This window comes from Schistocerca americana, chromosome X (assembly GCF_021461395.2).
Source record: "Schistocerca americana isolate TAMUIC-IGC-003095 chromosome X, iqSchAmer2.1, whole genome shotgun sequence".
Lineage (NCBI taxonomy): Eukaryota > Metazoa > Arthropoda > Insecta > Orthoptera > Acrididae > Schistocerca > Schistocerca americana.
In genome coordinates, this window is record NC_060130.1 from 161,695,000 (window position 1) to 161,717,178 (window position 22,179).

Sequence of the window (22,179 nt, forward strand, 5' to 3'; positions counted from 1 at the left end):
GATTTATAAAAGAAGTCAATCAAACCTGATTATTCCTGTCCATATTAGTTTGCAGTCCAATTTATTTTAGACTCACTGGATCTAATGTTTCTGCTTGTTACAACAAATGCTCCTTCTCCACGAGATTATAATCTGTCTTTCCGATTTGTGAACACAGATTCAAATATATTTGTGTAATTGCGTAGCATAAAGTTCTTTAAATATTTGGAAGGCGTACAAATTACTGCTGCTAACAAAAAATTTAATTTCAAACGAGATGAATATCAAACTAATGATGGGAGTGGTCATTCCGTGCGCACATTTAGTGTCCCATTTCACACAGCTGGGAGACACACAGATCATATCAATGCAGTTGACTAGCAACCTTTGAAAGAGCAAAGGCTTGCAATTTGTCTTTCTTACAAGCAGTCTTTACACTAAAGTGGAGTTTCCAAAAACAATGTTAGAATACAGGTAACATTTAAATACACATACACTCATTTAACCTAAACCTATTTATTTAAACAACACAATTAGAAAATAATTACAACAAAAATATAGAAAATAACCAAATATAAAATACACAGCATGGAATGATATTTGTTCAGTTCGTGCCATAGTCTGAATGGCGTTTATAACATATCAATCAGTAAGGGCTTTAATTTGTACTCTCATAAAGTGATACGTATAATAATACTAATAATAACATTGTAGAGTGATACGTATAATAATAATAATAATAATAATAATAATAAGTAATTAACTATAAGTACTAGCCAAAGACATATTTTTTAAAAAAATACTGTTTTAACAGTCTTCTTAGATCAATAAAAACTAAACTTGCCACAATAAATGTTGATGCTCCTATAATCTTTCAGATTACTTACAAGAACATAAAAAGTGCTACATAAAGATCATTTGTAATTTTAGACCATCTTAAAATCTTTGAAAACTCTTTTTTAAGAAAATGTATGTGCTCAATTGCTAAACAAAGACAGTTCAATTAGTGCACAGTAGTTATCACAAAAAAACATTTTATAAATGATTCCATATTTGAACATGGCAGTTAGCCCCATATTCACAATCATTTAGCATGATCTTGTTTCACAACAGTTACTGAGAATTACAGCTTATTATTGTTTGGTGTTAACTTCACCTGCTTGATAGGCTGCTGAACGTTTATATTCCCTGAAGGCTCTTGAAAGCACAGTAACTGTAAATGCTGACGGTATTATGAAAATACCAAGGTAAGTGGTACCTGCAAGAAATAACAGCTATAAAATGAAATGTCATGGTGATTAAACTTGGCAACAAGCTTAACATTTGAAGTTACAGCTAAACACATTATAAAGGAAGCACATTAACGCCAAGAACATTAACATGCAAACAAATGTATCTCACTTGATATAAAATGTTAACATACATAGTAAACAATAGATGCATTATGCAGAATGATCAGTTTATGGTTCATTGCTTACAAATGAAAGTGAGATACTGCGCCTGTACTTCTTTTTCATGATTAAAAAAAGTGTTTACATCATTCATGATGCCTATTAAGTAGTTAAGTGGTGATGAGAATGGCAAAAATACAGTTGACTGATACTGTATACTCAACATGGAAAAAGTATTTCCAGCTTTGAAAGATTATAGAGAACACAGAAACAAACATACTTTCTACTAGAAAATAATGTTATGGGACAGCTCCTTTTATAAGGCTATACCTTATAGGTATTAGAAGTCCTAAAAGACTTATCTAGTTTTATCAGAATACTAGAAGACATTAAGAGTTCAAACATTATGACCTAACTGCAACAAAATGACTTACTCTGTGGAAACTAGCGCCAGTTATAAAAAGACTGATCACATGCAAACCAATCTATTTTCTTCAAATATGATATTACCAGTACTACGAATAGAAGAAACAAGGCAATGAGGAAACTATTAGTCCTAGAAAGAAAATGAGGAACACCATTCCCATATAAAGTTTTATGTATTTCAATTTTGTACTGGAAAGCATTTTTACAGGAACCTGCAGTTTTTAAGTTATTCTAAAAAAAAAATTACTTTTAACTGCCCCCCCCCCCCTCCACCGGTGGGGATTTTCAATATGTTGTTCATGACACATCCTCCAAACACTGTACAAAAATTTGCAACTACACAATTTTTTTCTTCTAATTTTTTGTTGCTGACTGATAACAACATCAAAAAAATTTGGAATATTATTACAAGGGAGACAGGGCAACCAAGAGTACAGGATGACGGCATTACCATCAAAGTGAATGGAAACTTGATAAACAACAAGCTGGAAGTCAAAAACATTTTGAATAATAATTTTTTAAATGTTGTAGAGAAAATAGGATCTAAATGTTCATTAGAAGAAGCAAGGCAGTTAATGGAAGAGGCCTTACCCACACCATTTGATACAATTGAAATTCCACCCACCTCTCCTTCTGAAATTAGGAAGATAATAAACACTCTTACGAATAAAAGCTCACATAGAATTGATGGCATTTCCAGCAGGATAATAAAAGCTTGTTCCTAAGAGATAAGTGGGATTCTTAGCCACATATGTAATAGCTCTCTGAAGAAGGGTATTTTCTCAGATAGACTGAAGTATGCCATTGTTATACCACTGCATAAAAAAGGGGATACATCTGATGTCAACAACTACCGCCCAATCTCTATTCTGACTGCCTTATCCAAAATTCTTGAAAAAGTAATGTATTGTAGAGTAGCTTCACACCTTTGTAAAAATAAAGTTTTCACAAAATGTCAGTTAGGTTTCCAGAAGGGTTTTTCAACGGAAAATGCTATATACACTTTCACTAATGACATATTAAATGCTCTGAGTAACCGGAAGTCACCCGTTGGGATTTTTTGTGATCTATCAAAGGCTTTTGATTGTGTAAATCATGGAATACTTCTAGATAAGCTCAAGTACTGTGGTATGAATCGAACAGTGCTCAAATGGTTTAAATCATACCTAACTGGAAGAGTGCAGAAAGTTGAAATAAACAGTTCACATAACATGCAAAAAACTGGTGATTTCTCAAACTGGGGAACAATCAAGAATGGGGTGCCACAAGGTTCGGTCTTGGGTCCTCTGCTGTTCTTAATATATATTAATGGCTTGCCATTCTATATTCACAAAGATGCAATTAATGGCTTGCCATTCTATATTCACGAAGATGCAAAGCTGGTACTTTTTGCCGATGATACAAGTATAGCTATCACACCCGACAGACAAGAATTAACTGGTGAAATTGTAAATGATGTTTTTCAGAAAATCATTAAGTGGTTCTCTGCAAATGGGATCTAATTAAACTTTGACAAAACACAGTATATTCAGTTCCACACAGGAAATGGAATGACACCATTAATAAATATAGACTTCGATCAGAAATCGGTAGCTAAGGTAGAATATTCAAATTTCTAGGTGTATGCATTGATGAGGGGTTGAACTGGAAAAAACACACTGAGGATCTGCTGAAACGTTTTGAGTTCAACTACTTATTCTATTAGGGTCATTGCAAATTTTGGCGACATACATCTGAGTAAATTAGGTTACCACACCTATTTTCATTCTCTGCTTTCGTATGACATATTCTGGGGTAACTCATCATTGAGTAAAAGAGTGTTCATTGCACTAGAGCGTGTAATCAGAATAATTGCTGGAGCTCATCCAAGATCCTCCTGCAGACACTTATTTAAAGAGCTAGAAAGCTTCACTGTAGCCTCACAATATACATATTCACTTATGAAATTTGTTATTAACAATCCGAAGGAATTCAAAAGTAATAGCAGGGTAATGGCTACAACACTAGGAGAAAGGATGATTTTCACTGCTCAAGGTTAAATCTAACTTTGGCTCAGAAGGGGGTAAATTACGCTGCCACAAAAGTCTTTGGTCACTTACCTAATAGCATCAAAAGTCTGACAGATAGCCATTAGCATTTAAAAGGAAATTAAAAGAATTTCTTAATGGCAACTCCTTCTACTCATTAGATGAATTGTTGGATATAGTAAGTGGGTAATTTCCTAACCCCCAACAAAAAAAAAAAAAAAAAAAAAAATTTAAAATATTGAGTGTCATGTAATATTTTGTCTAATGTAATATCTTGTATAGACACCTTTTATTAACCTGACACATTCCACATCATTACGAAATGTCGTATTCATGATCTATGGAACAAGTAGTAATCTAATCTAATCCAAACTATTGGAGCTGATACGTGTAACAGACACTTGAGAATGGCTACACAGCCAAAACTATGTAGTACTGAAACATATAAAATAAAAGGGTAGTTTAATCCTAACAATGGTGGCCAGCACAGCAAATTGACAGCATTCAACTATAATAATAGTTGCTGTCTCAAGCTTTTCACCTATCATGCTGTTAGTTATGAAGAAATTTGATCTGGTAAAAATTACCATAATATCTGACTAGATCTCGACAAAATATGTCAAGCACAAAGACTGGCAACTTGCTCATAATATCTAAATACAAAGTGGTGCACTTCGTGGAACATAAACATGTGATATCCTTTTAACTATAAGATTAATGAGTCACACCTTGTCAGTCATATCATAAATGTGTGTGCCTTGAAGGCTATGTGAGCAAGTGCCAGACAGTAAATCCAAAGGTCGAGCTTTCAAATCTCAGTAAAGTCAAAGAATTTTTCCTGTCACTTATCACTTCTTTCATATCTAGCAATAATTTGTTAAAGTGAAAAATACCAAATGGCACCACAGTTCGGGGTCCACCTGTATCTAGTCATCTCAAAGGTCAGAGGAGGCCAAGAGCATACTATCTACAATATGACCGTGCCTAATACAGCACTGAATTGTTTGAAAGAACCTTCGTGATGAGGACTGCTTTAACTCTCCATGCCTTTTTTCCCCTTTCCTCAACAATATGTAGAGATGTGTAACAGAACAACCACTTTGGCTCAGTTGTAGTTGAAGCAAATCACAGGCGATAGTTAACTGATAAAACATTGGGAAAACACAGTTTGCCTACAAAAGAGGGGACTTAAAATACACTTTTATGCCCTATACTTGAGTAATATTCAAGTGTATGGAACCCATATCAGGTTGGACTTACAGGGAACATCAAGGGATGGTGCAAATGGTTACAGACTTTTTATGTGTAGCAGAAAAAAAACCTCAAAACACACAAAATCTTACCACTCTCAGTACATGGATAGAATACAAGAAACTTCAGTATATAGTATGGTAGAAAGTACCCTCTGTCACACACTTCGCAATGATACACATACGAAGTGTGTGAGAAGAGCAGTGAGACTGATTTTTTATCTACCAATGTTTCCATTTTTCTTCAAACAACAACAATGTCCCCTTCAAAGTAGTTCCCTTTGGCAGCTATACATCAGCAGAGTTGTCATTCCCAATCCTGCTAGCAGTTCCAAAAGGCTTCAATTGGTAGGGCCTTTTTTTTTAACAGTTTGATCACATTCGTTTGAATATTCTTGCAAATCACAAAATGACATCCTTTTAAGACATTTTTCAATTTCGGGAGAAGAAAAAAGGTGATAAGGACTCAGATGAGGCAAATGAGGGGGGGGGGGGGGGGGGCTGTGGAACAACAAGAATGCCTTTTATGGTAAAAAATTCCATGATGGAAGTGGTCATGTGGCTTGGGGTGTTGTCATGTTTGCTCTTCAAGGTGAGGCCATCACTGAATTAAAGCCACTTGTCACAATGATACACTGTGAGTAAATGTGTGTGCATCGGAGATAAGACAGTCGGCACAAGAGCACACTCATAGATTTTTCATTAGGCTTCTCAGAATAAAAAAGTGCTGAGTCAACAAATCTAATGTTCTAAGGAATCATGTGGTTAATTATTAAAATGGATGAAGTGAATCCAATGTGCTTAGGAATCATGTGGTTAATTATTAAAATGTGTGAAGTGTTGGAATGTCAGACAGCAAAGACTCAGAACAATAATTTTTCTGAGAGCGCAGACATGAAATGAGTAGTTTCTGTTATTTGCTGAGGTGCGAACTATCTCCTCAGCTGAGCATATTGTCTGCTAATTGTATTTCGACAGATTTCTTGATCACTGAATCCCAATAGGATGAGGCTGTGAACAGTATCTTGACTTTCCCATAATTCATGCAATGGCCAATGGAAATACAATGTTCAGGCATTGCAGCTTTGTTGGGCTGTAGAAAGCGGATATATAGCTTGTGTTTGATGCAACATTCTTGTACAGAGCATATTGTTTGTTCTATGCAACTTTTAACATACTGACAAGGAATTTCATAAGTTCGTAAAAGCAGATCATCTTTCACAGATCCGGGAAGAGCTGCCATCTTGGCTGGTGTGTGGAAGATCACACCCACTTAATGCTTCTTTATTATTCTGCCCATACAGCATTTGGATTGGCAAAAGTGATCACTGTCATAAAGACTGAGGTATAACATCAATTGCAGTGATGCCATGAGATTGAGGGAAGAGATCGTAAGTTTAATAGACAAAGAAGTGTCATGGGCAACACAAATGTGGGTAGGTGCATTGAAGAGACAGAGATCGAGATGATGAAGTAGTACTACCCTCCACCAACATAGTACTACCCTCCACCACTTACCTCCACCCGGGCTGGTTCACTCACTGACAGTATCTGTGTTAACCAGCATGTAAACCCATCCAGATGCTCTGGGGTTCTGACAGAGGGCATGGTATCCTCAAAGGACTGGAGATGATCATAACTGAAATGCATTTCATGGAAATTAACACAGATCGCAGAACAGGCGGACATTAGTTGTTACCCCACAGCCACTGGCAGATGACTGTCGTATTTCCACTGTGTGAGATATTTGTCATGATACTGCATAAACAACCTAGAAAGGGCTCTCCCCACAAGTATCGTGAAGCCAGAGCAATTGCCAGACTGACGGCCACTGCCCAGAGTCCTGATACCACCAGACAGGCACCTGTTCCTCAGCACTTACAGAGAGGTAATATCTCAGGCCTCAATAGTGCATTCCCTGCGTAGTCAGGTTCCTTGCATGGCCTACATGTCTCTAACAATATTAGAAAAGGTGGAGAACAGACCTGGATGTGGGGACTTAATGAAAGTAAGTGGTTGAAAATAAATAAGTAAAATGGGAAAAGCCATAATCAATGTCCTGCGACAAGCTAGGTTGTCAATAGGCAATCTGTCTACAGACAGAGTACGAGAAAAGATATAGTCAGAAAGTAAGACTGCAACGCTGGAAAGGAAAAAAATAATGCAGTGACTCGAGACCCCATGCTCGCCACAGGTTTTCTCAGAAAAGAGTTGCAAGGCCACAAGAGAGTGAGGGAGTGGGAGAGGGATTAGGGGGATATCATTACAGTTCCTTCTTGAAGAAACTACTCATTGTAGTGATATAAGCGTTTGGTGGAAGATTTGGAGGGGGGGATGACAAGCCTCAAACATAACTCTAGGAGACTTCTAGCCTGCTGCCTTAAATCCACAGTTCCTGATTGTGCAAATATTGTTGCTCAACAGCTGGCATTCTCAAATGGTGTTCAATAGGCTCCTAAAACTATGACCTTCGACTTCTTGAAAATGCAGGAGGAGCACATCATATTGAGCATCATTTGCTACACCGATCTATGTCCTACAAATGTGTGAAAGAGGAGTAAAATCGATGACTTGTAGGGTGTGTGCTACCTTTGCAAAACATTAAGCTGCCTCAAGCCAAATATGGAATACGTGTCTTCATCATCATTTTTGGCAGTTCTGGAAACACTTCATTCGTAAATGAACAAGACAAATAATCATTTAGTTTTGAAGTTCCAGCAATAACTGTGTTTGCAGACTAAATTACAGGAATTCATGTCCACCTATTATAAAAAGAACTGTTCTTTTTAACATGAACATCGACAGGAATCAGACACAACACCAACATAAACACTGGTTTGTGAAGTTCAAAAGTCTAACTTGTGAGGGAAGTTACTCAGAAACCTGTACTGTGCTTCTGTGTATACTTCCACAACAGATGAGAATGCAGATGAGGACAAAAACTACTAAAATAACTTTACAGATAGCCAGCTACCAGCATATAATAATGTGAACAGAGTTCTACAAAACCCAACAAAATAGAAAATAAGAACTGAATAAAAGTACACACTGATGATAGCACAAAGATGTTGAAACATATTTGGGAATTTGAAAACAGTTGTTTGCATAACAGATGAACCTGAATTCCCAAAATAAAAAGAACTCCCTCGTATATGGTGCCACTGCATTGTTAAAAAGTGTTCTGGACGGATGACTGCTCATGTCATAAATGTTCAGGGTTGATTTGCTGGCCAGTGGCTTGCCCTTCAATAGTTATTATCAGGGTTAACCATAAGCAATCTCTGTCATTAACACATTTTTAACTACAACAGTTTGCCTGGCAGAGGAAATTTTACCTAGCCCAAGATTCTAACTGTAGACACTTGGCACAGTGAGGCACAAACTCTGTTCAAAGCTCCGTGGTTTGACTATGTCCGAGATCTAGTATCTCAGTTTTTTGGGCACAATAAAGAGCACCAATTTGTCATTTCTTTTGTAGGGTTTGTACACAACTGTCACAAAGGAACCTCTTTACTGAAGCAGCAGGAGTTTTCCCTATCAAATATGGCAGCTACATCTGGTTTTCCCATCAGTGCATTATCGTAAGTAATATAGGCTGCAGGAACTCCTGTTATAGTTTGCAACACTGACAGCCAACAATACAATCACAAACATAAACTATTGGAACAAGACACACAACAGACCTCACTAACATCCTTGGCCATCTAGCAGAATGCGATCAGGAACATACAAAAATTTGCACAAAAATCTTGAAAATTCACTGGAGTGCAAAACTTAAGGATGAAAGTAACTTTCACACAATGTGTCACTGCCAAATAACATAGCTCGATAGAAGGAACTGCTACAGTACAGTATAGAAGGTAACGGAAAGACACACAATGAGAAGAACAAAAATGACACTTTGATTCAAAGACAATAATCACACAGAAGTCACCGTGATTTATAATGGTCCTCTGGACATTAGGAAAGATGGAAAATGGTTCTTAATAAGGTATGTGATCATCATGGATGGCAATGCATACTCTGCAATGTACTGGCAAAAGGTTGGTAAAGAATTATTGTGGCAGAGCGATATTTGCTAAATATCCTCTCATTCCAAGAACTACTCCACCTGCACAGTTCAATATAGTCACACACTGTCATCCATAAAAACAAAGACAGGGTGAAATGAACCCAGAAAAGGTGCACATGGGGAAAGAGCACAGCATCACAACAATGCTGACTGATAAATGTACCATGTTCAAAGATTTTGAGGTCAGTACGTCCATGCAACAACATGCCTCCCAACACTTTTAACAAAAGTGATAATGTTCGACAAAGCTGGGCGTATCCTCATCTGGTGAAAGGTGGGAACACGCAATGCACCCAGGAACATTGTTGAAAATGGTCATTTTGACGGTCCATGTGTTGTGCAGTGAGTCATAATGTTGCATGGGTGCAGTGACCTGCCAATCATTGAACACAGTACACCCACCAGTCAACATTGTGACACTGTACTCCTTCCCAAAGTGCATATTTTCAGGGTACATTTGGCACTGACTTCATTTTTATGGATGACAAAGTGTGATCACATTGAACTGTGACGGTGGGACAGCTCTTGAACGAGAGGATACTCAATGAAAGGACTGGCCTGCCTATTCCTCTGACTTAAATTCCATCGAATGTATGTGGGATGCATTGGGGAGATGTATTATAGCACATCCAACAGTTGTCAACTGTGGTGGTGGAGGAATGGAATGCTCTACCACAAGAACTCCCTACCAACCATGTGGCCAGCATGGGAGCACATTGCAGAACATTCATTGCCATCTGTGGTGATCACACACCCTATTAAGAACCACATCCCATCTTTCCTTATGTCCAGCAGACCATTATAAATCGTGGTGACTTTCAATAAAAGTGTCATTTCTGTTTGTCTGTCTTTCAGTTACCTTTTGTACTATACTGTAGGAGTTCATTCTATGTGTGGTCGATGTTTCATCGACCTATGTTACTTGGCAGTAACACATCATGCAAAAGTTACTTTCACCCTAAAGTTTTGCACACCATTGTAGTTATAGGTGTTAAAAGAATGAGTTCTAATTTTCTTATTAAGAACAATGGCGACTATATTCACAAAAACAACAAATCATGACAGATTAACCAGTAGTGTTTTATCACTCATACATGAATCTGGTCCTCTAGTTACAGTAACATTGCTGAAAACTGGACATAAGACTTACCAGCAACTAAAGCCAAAGCCCAGTATATAATGATCTCTCCCATATATGCTCTGATCTGAACAGCAGCACTCCATTTAGGCAGCACATTCACCCTCCAAACTGAGGTGACTGGATTTTTTAGAGAGAGCATTTTCCTGTGGCTGCTCGACTGTAATAATATTTGTCCAATTGTATAGGAACACAGTACAATATACATTTCTGTCAGTGATGCCTTTAATCTGTGAAACAAGATAAAAAATTTTTTTCTTCTTCAGTAAGTAGAGAGATGTCAACAGCAATTAATATATGTAAGAGACTAACCTATAGTCCAAGATAGCTTTTGTAGTGAATGTCAATATGAATGGAAATGTCATAAGTCCCACTGCTATCATGTATCCAACACCTTCTGAGATAGCTAGGAAGGAATACAGATACAGGTCTTCATGAAAAATAAAGTGTAAAGAATATAACGACTGCAATATTGTAGATATTATAACAGATCTTAATATTTCTTCTTCCACTCCCTGCAAATATGCTTTTATGGCAATCAACATGTTCAGTGCAATCTGAAACACAAACAAAAACAGCTAATTAAACAATTTCTGTTACTAATGTAATTACAGCATTACATTAATTATTTATTCACAGATGATGAAGGCATTAACCCTACAGCTAACACTATAAGGCATGCACACATAGCCTACAGGTAATTATGTAAATGTCAGAAGTGATATGTCAAGATAATCAAAACAACAACAACAGCAGATACCACTAGCCATCGACTTCTGGCAAATTCCTCCCACTCTCCGAACAGCCTCTCCATGAGGAGAACATGTTCAAAATGTGTAGTGTTAAGTTAAACACAAAATAAATACAAATGTGAGCAACAGCTGTAGAACACAAATAGTAATTGTTACAATATACATGCCCAATCAAGGCTGGACAAGAATGTATAGATTCTCTTGCCACTACAGAAACTACTAGACATCAAATCATTCAAATGGCTCTGAGCACTATGGGACTTAACTTTTGAGGTCATCATCAGTCCCCTAGAACTTAGAACTACTTAAACCTAACTAACCTAAGGACATCACACACATCCATGACCGAGGCAGGATTCGAACCTGTGACCATAGCTGTCGCGCGGTTCCAGACTGTAGCGCCTAGAACCACTCGGCCACTCTGGCTGGCAAACTACTAGACATCACTGTAATCGATGTTGTGACACGTGATATGGTGGCATGTGAAATTAAAGTAAAAAAAAAGCTGCTTGGAGACTGTTTAGCATAGTTCTGGAATGTTGAGCCCACGGCATATAAATAGGTATCAGCAGGCCAGGTGACTGAATGGTGGACTTAGACTATGAGGGTCAATCAAGGTGTGGAATCTGGGTTACTATGCTAAAGGATTTTTCTACTAATTCTCACATCACAGTCCACATTGACATCCTAAAACCCTAACTACTTTGAGAATTTTGTTTGCTCTTTTCTAGGTATGAATCATATAGAGAAGTGTCTCTACACTAATCAATTTTCTTTATTTCTAAAACTAGCTGAGAAACCTAGCTGCATTGCTCGGGTATTCATTTTGCCAATTTTCTATTAGAAATGAATACAAAAAATGAGCTGTGTTTGAAGTACAGTATTTTTAAAAAATTTATTACTATGTGTTCATGAAAACGCTTTGTAAATTATCAAACAGTCATGTAAAGAAATATGCACGATGTACAAATTTGTAGGAACAGTATCCAGATTAAGGAACACGATCCCGAACAGTTTCTGTACGCTGGTCACTGCTGCTTCACGTGTCTACAAAGTGATTTTGTAACAGTCTCTATGACAATGCCTCTTCATAGCTTTGTAGATGGCTACAATTTTTGCCTGCAGCCGTCTCCGCTTCACGATTGAAAGATGTCAAAAGCGGTGCCAGTTGTCAGGGATTTCCTCAAGTTGACTCAACTGTAGGAGTGTCTTAGCACTAAAGAATAAATGCATTAAAACTTCATGAATGATGCAGCTCTTTTTCACCCACCTCACTGATCGCCACGTTGTATCACCTGAACTATGGGTCTTACATTCACTGCAATTGTTGCCTGACAGTAAAAGACATGTGTACCAAGTTCAGTTGGATTGGTCCACTGGTTCAGGAGGAGATGGGGAAAACACAAATGGACCCCCCTCCCCCCCCACACACACACATTTTTATAATACTTAGAGATTGGAAAATGTGGAGTTGAAGACCAAATGCAAAAAAATATCAGGCAGTCCACCGCTGACAAAAGGCAATGAAGCAAACCACTACTAACTGAACAATTGTGAGGATAAACTGACTGCGATATGACAATGCAAGAAAAATGTGTGTAATACAGAGCAGATAGCACTCATATCTCAAAAGATAAAGTAGTTTTAAATATAGCACTTAAAATACTGGAATAAAACATTACGTAAGAGATGAGCAATCTGTGGTACAATTGTGGCAATATGAAGATTTGATTGCCAGAAAAAAGAATAAAATACTTTGCTGGTTTGGCTCATAAATAAAGAAATATCTTGATGATTATTTATTGAAGATGATAAAACTGCTATGGCAATATGATCACATTACACTAAAACTGATAGTAGAAGATAAATCTCTAAGGTAACACAACTGTACATAAACTCGGGGTTGTTGAATTTAGTACGACATCAAGCTTCCCAGTGATGCTTCTAAACACTTTGACATTGCACAAAACAGCACCTGGATACTGAGGAACCTCCTTACTCAGAGTTTGTACTCTACTCCGTGAAGTTCCACCAGTCTTAGAAAACCACAAAAGGTCACCAACCAACCACATTCCATACATGTTCAGGGGTGACATGTCACGCAAATGTGCAAACCAGAGAAGGAGTGGTACACATCTTTCTTCTAGTATGGCTTCCACATTTCTCATTATAAGAATCCAAGCCTTGTCCTGTTGAAATACAGGCTCCTGAGTTGTCTGCTGGAGGTGTAAGTCTTCTACTTCAAAAACATAGTTGATTTACTAGTTATTCTTTAGATTGCACTTGAGATGTACAAAATGAGAACTCAAGTTGCATCCAGTGATGTCCCACATCATTTGCAGGATTGCAATCACTGTGGCAGCATTTCATTCATATGTGGCCATCACAATCGGATATGTTAAACCAAGACTCCTCAACCATTCTGGTGACAATGCCTATGTGGACAACACATATTACCAATGCAGTTTGCAGTAAGACAATGTTCAACCATCAAACACATCTGCACCAGCTGCAATGTTTCAGAATTGAACTAATACTATACTGCCATTATGGTCATGCAAACAAAATGGTGGTCATCTTAAGTTGTGGTCACTTGGTGTGATCAACACATTCATTCAACAAATAACATACCATGTTCAAACTAAAATGACACCATACGACAAATCCATGTCCACAAGATTCATAATTATGGTCAGTTCGAAATCACTTGTCTGTACAACTGTGTGTGCCCTCTGATGTTTGATTTAAGGTGTCCACTTTGCATGAGAGCCCTTTACTGATGCAGCTTGTGAAGTTAAGTATGACAATTCTCTTTTTGGCAACAGTGTAATAGCTCAGTTTCATTAATGAGAAGCAAAGCAGCTGGTATCCCTGAAATTTGGAAGGAGGTGATCTACACAAAGTGGAAATGATGTAGCACAGGACTTTCTGTCAGTGACTGCTACTGTGCGTGTGTCCTCAGGAACCCACAGATAAGCTGTGGATGTTCCAGCTGGCTTTGGATAGCAGCTTAATGAATCCTAGAAGTTCTAACACCATAACAGGAAGATGGTATAATACGCTTACCATACCACATGAACTTTCACCACAGCAAAAATTCCAGTCAGGTAATACTGAAGCATTCTACAACAGGGAAATATGTATGGAGAGAGACATGAAAGACTTTGAATAAGTTCCAGAAATGAGATGGTATTCATAAGTGTGACATAAACTTTGTTATATTTTGCTGAAGTGCCATGTAATGCAACAGCTTTAAAGTAAATAAAGATATTTTGTGGTTCTTATTTCAATCCATAGATTTCCTTTACTGTTAACAGTATATTTTCTAGTGCCTGTAAGTGTTTTTGTGCGTATTATTGTGCTCTAATTTGTCCAGACACTATTCAACCAACATATGGGCAAACAGGCATCTGCAGCCAGCGTAGGCAAATAGCTCACACAGGTTCAGCCATGCAGCTGGGCTATAGTCTACAGAATCATAGGCCATGCCCAGGCACCCATAATATAATGTTAATATTTATTTTATCATATTTGTTGAACATGACATTTATTTTTATTCAACAGATACAAGATATTTGGAGTCAGATTCCATATTTAGACAGGACACACAACACTCTTCAGAGTAGGAACATTAAGCTGGGACCTTTCTGGAGATCCTGATCCCACACCTCCCTCAAACGACAATAAAAGTTGACACAAACATAGATATGATGTTAATCCCATTTTGAAGTACTGTGCAAATTTCTTTACACGTACATCATGGTACCAGAACAAATGTTGAAGATAATTTATTCAATTAACAAGATCAAAACATATACCTACAATCAAGATTTATCTTGTCACTGGGGATAAACCGCATTGGCCAGAGGTGGGTCACCTTGGCATGAAGTTGATGCTTTTCTGTTTGCCTTTTAATTTCTTTACGTCACATACACAGAAATGATCTCATAATGAAGTTATAGTATCACATTTGCTGCAAAAATAATATTTACTTACCACAATAATTATGGAAAATCGATGAAGGATGAGCTTTACATTGAATTTTCCAATACGAGGAGTAACTTCTCGTCCCATCCAGAAGTCATACCACATAAAGCCTTTTGATCCATATGGATTAAGATAGGAGATAGGCAATTTACCACCTCTTCTGTACAGAATTAGAGAAAATACAATTCCCACAAGCATTGCTGAAACTGCAGCCTCACTATACACACTGACTACAATGTCAGCAACTTCCCTTTTGAAGTAGCACACTGATGAAATTAGAACCAGTGCAAACAGGGCTGCAAAAATTCCTGTGGAACAAAATATAGAAAGAGATAACTTTATGTTCCTTGAGAACATTAATTAAATTTACTCCACGAAATTTACAATTGCAATATTTATATGGTAGTCATTACAACAGGCTTCATATTACAAACCAGGGAGAAAATCACAACCAGAATTAAGAAAAATCCCTCAATGACTGATCAAGAACAAGTACTCACTGTTAAATACACCACCCCAACAGTCCCCTCCCCGACACAACTACCCCACAATCCCCTTGCTATGGCCACCAACTGGGATGGGTACAGAGATGTGTCTGGGATTGGGCAGGTGGCAAGTAATAGCAGGTAGGGAAAGAGGAGGGGCATGTGGTGAAGCATAGCGGAGAGGGGAGGGGAGAGGAGGGGGCACGTGGCGAGGCATAACGGAGAGGGAAGGGGAGGGGGTAGGTGATGAGGCGCGGCTGTGAGGGGTGGGTGGCGAGGCGCAGCTGTGAGGAGTTGGTGGCGAGGCGCAGCTGTGGGGGGCGGGGTAGCGAGGGTCGGGTGGTGAGGGGCGGCTGTGAGGGGCGGGTGGCGAGGCGCGGCTGTGAGGGGCGGGTGGCGAGGCGCGGCTGTGAGGGGCGGGTGGCGAGGCGCGGCTGTGAGGGGCGGGTGGCGAGGCACAGCTGTGAGGGGCGGGTGGCGAGGCACAGCTGTGAGGGGCGGGTGGCGAGGCACGGCTGTGAGGGGTTTTATGTGAAAATTCTTAAAAGATTTTAAATAAAACAAATGATGTTAATATTCTACATCAGTATTCTTTGCGTCTACATATTTAATTCACAACATAGTCACCCTGGCGACAAAAGCTTTTCCCCAACAACAGGAGACTAGTTTGTTGATACTGTCACTGTATAATGTTTAACATTGTTGATGGAGCCACAATCTCACGTATTCTTGCATTGCTTCATCATTATCAAATCGAAGTCCTCGAAGGTGTTCTTTAAGTTTTGCAAACAGATGAAAAACAGATGAAAATCAGATGGGACCAAGTTGGGACTGGATGGAGAATGATCAATGACAGTGAATGCAGTGTGTCGGACTGTTGCAGACACTGCAATGCTCATATGTGGTCTAGCATTGTCTTGCTAAAGGAAAGGGTGTTTCATGTGCAGAGAAAAGCTTTGAATTCGAACCTTTATTACAGCACGCTGTTTCTCACGTACCAGCAGCTTTGTTATACACCATCATGTTTTAAGTTAAAATTCAGAGACCTCTAGCGGCAGAGGACATGAAGAACAAAGATGTAGAATGTTAATAAAGTTTGCTTTATTTAAACAGCTTTAAATTTTAACATGAAAATTCAGAGGTATTACTTTTCAGCACACCCTCATTTCTTTAATTCTTGGATATGTTGACATAAGCACAAAAAATGGCAAACACATGATCATTAACTTTGAATATAAAGTGCTTTAAAAAGTGAGAGTCTAGTTGTAGAAAGCAGCACTATACATTGTCCTACTGACAATTACAGATCAGGTCCAAGTTCACACTGGGGAAGGATGGAGAAAGAGAGTGCTACCTCGTTCAGCAACTGAAATATTGTTAACCAAGGTATGCCTTTATTGTAACTAGTTAAGACATCCTTATATGTTTATCTATTAAATTATCAAACATTACTGGATTTCCAAATAGTTACGAAAGCTGTTTTGATAAGAAATATATCTACATGTTGAAAAGAAGTGTGGCTGTGTGCAGCCCTTAGGTATGTATAACACTGCCAATAATCAAGTAGTACACATCTACAATTCCTGCATTTTCACAAGAGATTTCCTTGCATGCAATGTATATAAATGCAAGCCTTGATAAAAATGACAGGAAAATTTTGTGGCAACATGAAGGGCATCCAGCCAACCTCGTAGCAATGCCAAATCTGATAACCACGCCAACCCTGTGTAGGTACGAGATAAAGGCAAAAGAAAAAGACGACGACTCTCTCGCAAAGAGCTAAAGACAGTTCCTTAATAAGACAGCCCCATGTAATACATACTTTTCACATTAACCAACAGAAGTTGTCATTTTCTAAATTGTCCTTTTGTATAATACGTAGAAAAGAACATGCACTATGGGAAATGTAACACTATTTCACATTTGTTGAGTTTGTAAATATTAATATGATGTGACAGTGTTGAAATGTGCACAAGATCACATGTTTGTTAGATGAAGATTCACATTTGTAACATGTAAACAGTTTCTGAATTTTTTATGACACCTAAAAATGAGATGACATTATTCTCATATGTCTGCAAAATCTGATAATGGGTTTATAATAAGTAACTGTTAAAAGTGGTGTACCATTGAATTTTTCTCCAAAAATCAAACAACTGTTTTACCTATTTGATAAGATTGTGCTGTGTGTACTGATTCGAGATATGATCCAGTTGCTGAATTTCTTATATTGATATGAAACCTATAATTATACAAGAGAAAGTGTGCATTAAAATTGCAATACTTTCATGTAAGATTTACAAAATTTGGACATTAAAATAAACACAAAAATAGTCTGATCCATACCGTGTTGATAGGTCATGGTACATCTGCCCCATGCCATCTTTACCTGTATCGAAGTGTGTGCCGTATTGACATAATCAAGTGGCAGTGTGAGGAGTGAGTCAGACAGAGGCAGGTGACGGAGAAGGAAGGGCTCTTCAGGCACAGTGTGTTGTGATTTGGGCTGTGTGATTTCTCTGTTGGACAACTGGACTTGGCATCACATGTCCGACAATAAGCTTAAATCCTACAGGCTCCGGAGAACAAGAGGCGGCTGAAGCTACTCCTACTGCAGAAGTTTGGTATTTAAGCCTGTTGAATGAATTTGGGGACTGTGTGAGATTTGCAAAATGTTCCTTTCCAATGTCTTTCCCAGTGCGTCGCCTGTCTGCTTATGTGCCTTACCCACCTTCACGGCAATTAGAAATACAAAAATACCAGTTCAATCTTCCTGTTTGCTTAAGCTCTGGTCATAGGTACGTTGAATGTGAGTTCAAGAGACCTTCATGTGTTTGTACCAACTGCTTATTGTACCAGCAATTTTCTATAATTATAACATACTGTGTTTTTACCTTGTTATATACGACAGCTTTGTGGACTTTGGCATAAGTTACCTCATTCACTGCTGTGAGTGGCTTTGATGCTTGCTAGTTAACTTGTTAATTTTGGGGAAAAGGATTCGTGCCAATTTCTTGGTATTTAAGATACTGTCTGTGAATGTAATCGAAATTTGTTTCCCAGTTGTGTGCATCCATTCAAATGTTGTCGATTTTCTGTCCTATGTGGTGTTCCCTTGCTACCGTTATGCCAGATGTGCCGTTTTGAAACTGAATTGCGGTCGGTAAGCGAATCTTTTTATCTCTTTGTTGAGATATTAGTGTGTGTTCAGCAATAAGGCCCTGATTGGTGTGGAGGGCTTTATTTCTGCCCCTTTCTACTGGTATGTGGGTGTGTAATTATGCTGATAGCCATATTGTGTTTAGTTTCATGGTCAACGGGTTAAGTTTATGATTTGATTATTTCCTAAACTTAAAGGTCATTTTTCTTGCCAGACAATACCAGCAGTTAATATATATATATATATATATATATATGTGTGTGTGTGTGTGTGTGTGTGTGTTTGGGAAACTGAATGTAAATTTTTAAGGTCATGGTTTTATTAAGTTTTCATTCCTTTGGTCAGTAGTCTTGTACAACATTCTGTGATACCAAGCAACTGTAAATCAGTAACTGGCTGTCAGAAAATACGATCAGGTGAATTGCTAAATTGTTTGTTATACAAATTCTTCTTGTTGTAGCTGTTGCTTTGAAGCACCGATACTGTATTAAATTTTTTCATCGTTCTTCTGTCACTTAAGCTTGTACTAATAAAAATTTGTGTGTCCCCATAATTACATGGTATCTCATTATAGGAACAGAAACTTAGTGATAAGCAATGAATTCTCAAGGAACTGCAACAACTGCTTCGCTTCTGTGAAGTTGGTTTTTGAAAGTATTTGCTTCCATAAATGTCATAGTTAAGTGAAAAGCTTATTTGTTGTCTTTGAACATAAATTTTCATTACGATGTACAACATTTTCGGTTTCCTGTGTTTTTAACAGTACAATTTGGATCAGTGTAATGGTGTTGTAAGCTCACAAGTAATTTTTTCTGAATTGATTTAATTGCTCTTTCAACCATACATTGTTCAATAAATATTCTGATCACAAACGATGTTCAATCCTTACTTGGGCCTGACCCCCCCCCCCCCCCCCCCCCACATGACTAGACTCTCTGTCTCCTGCCGAGGCTGGTACATTGTCAACGCCACGTAGTACAAGGGCCAGATTGTTGCAGTAGTGGCGTGGTTTACTTCATGTCTGAACCCAGCACTGCACCACTTCTGTGGTCTATGCAGTCAAAAATGATGTCCTGTCACAACAGTGCGGGACAAGCTGCTGTAAGTACCATCCACTCCAGCTCTGAGAAGTACTCCATGCCAGTCATTGACCTGATGTGGGTCATCCAGCCCAACTACAACAAGACACTGCCTCCACTAGCTGCAGGTCTGAGGTACACCTGGTCCTGATGCTGCCAGGAGCTGCAATGGTACTTTCTATCAGAAGCCATCTGCTGGCTGACTTGAACCAACTCAAAGGCATGCACCAGAGGGTAGATGGTTCACAGCCTATGCTTAGGTACCATCTGCACCTGACTTACTGCTGAGTTGCTGCCTGCCCTGCATGTGGGCACTCTAATACTGAATGCTTCCATCCTCAGGCTGCTGCATCCTATGTCGGGGGTCCTTGGTTCGAAAACACGATTGGGTGCCTTCTACATTGGGCCCCCCACACACTGCTTGCTGGTCACACATATGCATCAAACGGTGTGACTGGATTATTTCACAGTTTGTTGCCATGATGTGCCTGTTGCCTGTCTGTTGAGATATTAGTGTGTGTTCAGTAATAAGGCCCTGATTGGTGTGGAGGGCTTTATTTCTGCCCCTTACTTGGGCCTGACCGCCCCCCCCCCCCCCCCCCCCCCCAGCTCTACGTGACCAGCAAGGAACTGACTTGGCTTCTACACAACGGTGTGTCTCTCTGGCCTGCCAACTCTGTATCCTGGGTGCCACTTGCTGCTGCATGCTGAGCTAAGCAAGCACTGACAGCCAACCCACTTGGCTCTATGTATGTAGTGCCCTGGCAGCCATACTGCAACACCTCTGCAACCTGTAACAACATCAATAAATACTAGAGCCATCTTGACTCCTCTACAACTGGCATCAGAAGCAAACAGCAGATTCAAGCAACATAATGGGTGGTTTAGTTGCTTACATGTTCCATAGATCATTTCAGTGATATCTTCCGCTGAAATTATTTGGAATTAATCATTTTACAGGATACATATACATGGTTAATGTTAACATTAATGAACATATTATATTTTAGTCCTATTCAGGTAACTATACTTAAAAGCTTTTAATAGACATTAGTCCACGGAATAGGAACAGTTCTCCACGAGAAATTATTTTAAGTTAGGTTTAAAACTTGCTTTGCTACTTGTCAGACATTTTATGTTATCAGGCAAATGACCAAACTTTCTATTGCTCATCTTGAACTTGTGAGCCACTGACAGCTTTAACAATGGCCAATAAAAGTCATATTTTCATCTAGCAATATAGGTGTGGACATCACTATTCTTCTCAAATTGTGAAAAATTATGAGAGACGAATTTCATTAGTGAATATATGTACTGTGATGGTGCAGCTAAAATGACTGACTCCTTGATGAGGTACCTATACAACTGCAGATAAACACCATATATTTTTGTGCACTCAATACTTTCTTTGTAAGTGACGAGTTACACCAGACAATTGTTCTGCAAGACTTTATTAAGTGGAAAAATGCAGACTATGTCAAGAGGCTGATTCGTTTGTTTCCAAGACTAGTAATTACACAAAGAGCAAAAGTAGCCGAACTTGACTGTTTGAGCATCTGTCAGTAATATCCTTCTTCCAGTTCAAGTTTGCTGTACAAAATGGAATATGTAGTAGACCCTCACTATTTCCCAATATGACAAACAAAATTTCAGATAATTCGTCCTACAAACTAAAATTTGACCCCCCACATTACATGTTCCACATCTCATTCTTTACCTAAACCAAATAAATACATACATATGTAGTGCATTGTGTTTCACATACTTTTCCTCAATAGCTTGCTGTATTGTAATTTCACAACAATGGCACAATCGCTTGATTGCTGCTCATGTCATTACCACAGTGTAAGACACAAGGGAAGGGGAAGACAGGGTTGGTTGGTAGATTACAAAGAGAGTGAAATGTACAACAATGCAGAGATCTGTCTGTCTCTGATTATTACGAACAGTGAAATCCAATTCCCCCCCCCTCCTATCTCACACAATATGGTGCTGAAATAGAAACGAGCTCTTAATGCTACCAACAAGCTCTTAATTCTCTGATGTTAACACAAAAGCATCAAATTCTACATGTAATCAATAGTGAAGGGAAGACTAAAACACATGTCGCAGACACTTTCAAATCTCAAAGTCTATTTCAAGACAGAAAATAGAGGAGAGTCTGGCAAGCTATTCATTTTGCAGCAATAGCAAGTGCATGAGGACAGCCAACCATGAACGATTCACTGTTTGAATTATTCCAACACATGTACTCACAGCAAATTCTGTCATCTGGCCCCATGCTTCAAGAAAATGCTCGTGAAATCGCCCACAAAAAAGGGTTTGTGTGCTCTGAGGGCTGGCTATGGCATTTTCAGAAGAGGCATAAAATGTATATTGTAAATGTTTGTGGGAAAACACATTGATGAAATGAGGAAGATGCCAATGAGAGGG

At 38.6% G+C, this 22,179-nt stretch overlaps 1 protein-coding gene across 2 annotated transcripts in view; it reads right to left on the bottom strand.

The window, feature by feature from the left end:
• Positions 1–662: 662 nt before the first annotated feature.
• Positions 663–22,179, bottom strand: part of LOC124555209 (delta(14)-sterol reductase LBR-like) — a 47,846-nt gene continuing 26,329 nt past the window's right edge. The window contains exons 2-6 of one of the 2 annotated variants that reach the window (XM_047129060.1): positions 15,032–15,330; positions 10,596–10,840; positions 10,296–10,513; positions 6,592–6,712; positions 1,102–1,237 (exon numbers count right to left, since the gene is read on the bottom strand). In XM_047129060.1, the coding sequence (XP_046985016.1) occupies positions 6,630–6,712; positions 10,296–10,513; positions 10,596–10,840; positions 15,032–15,330 (845 nt within the window). In that variant the 3' untranslated portion in view covers positions 1,102–1,237; positions 6,592–6,629. Of the gene's footprint in view, positions 1,238–6,591; positions 6,713–10,295; positions 10,514–10,595; positions 10,841–15,031; positions 15,331–22,179 lie in introns of both variants that reach the window. The other variant, XM_047129059.1, reaches the window with a different exon arrangement.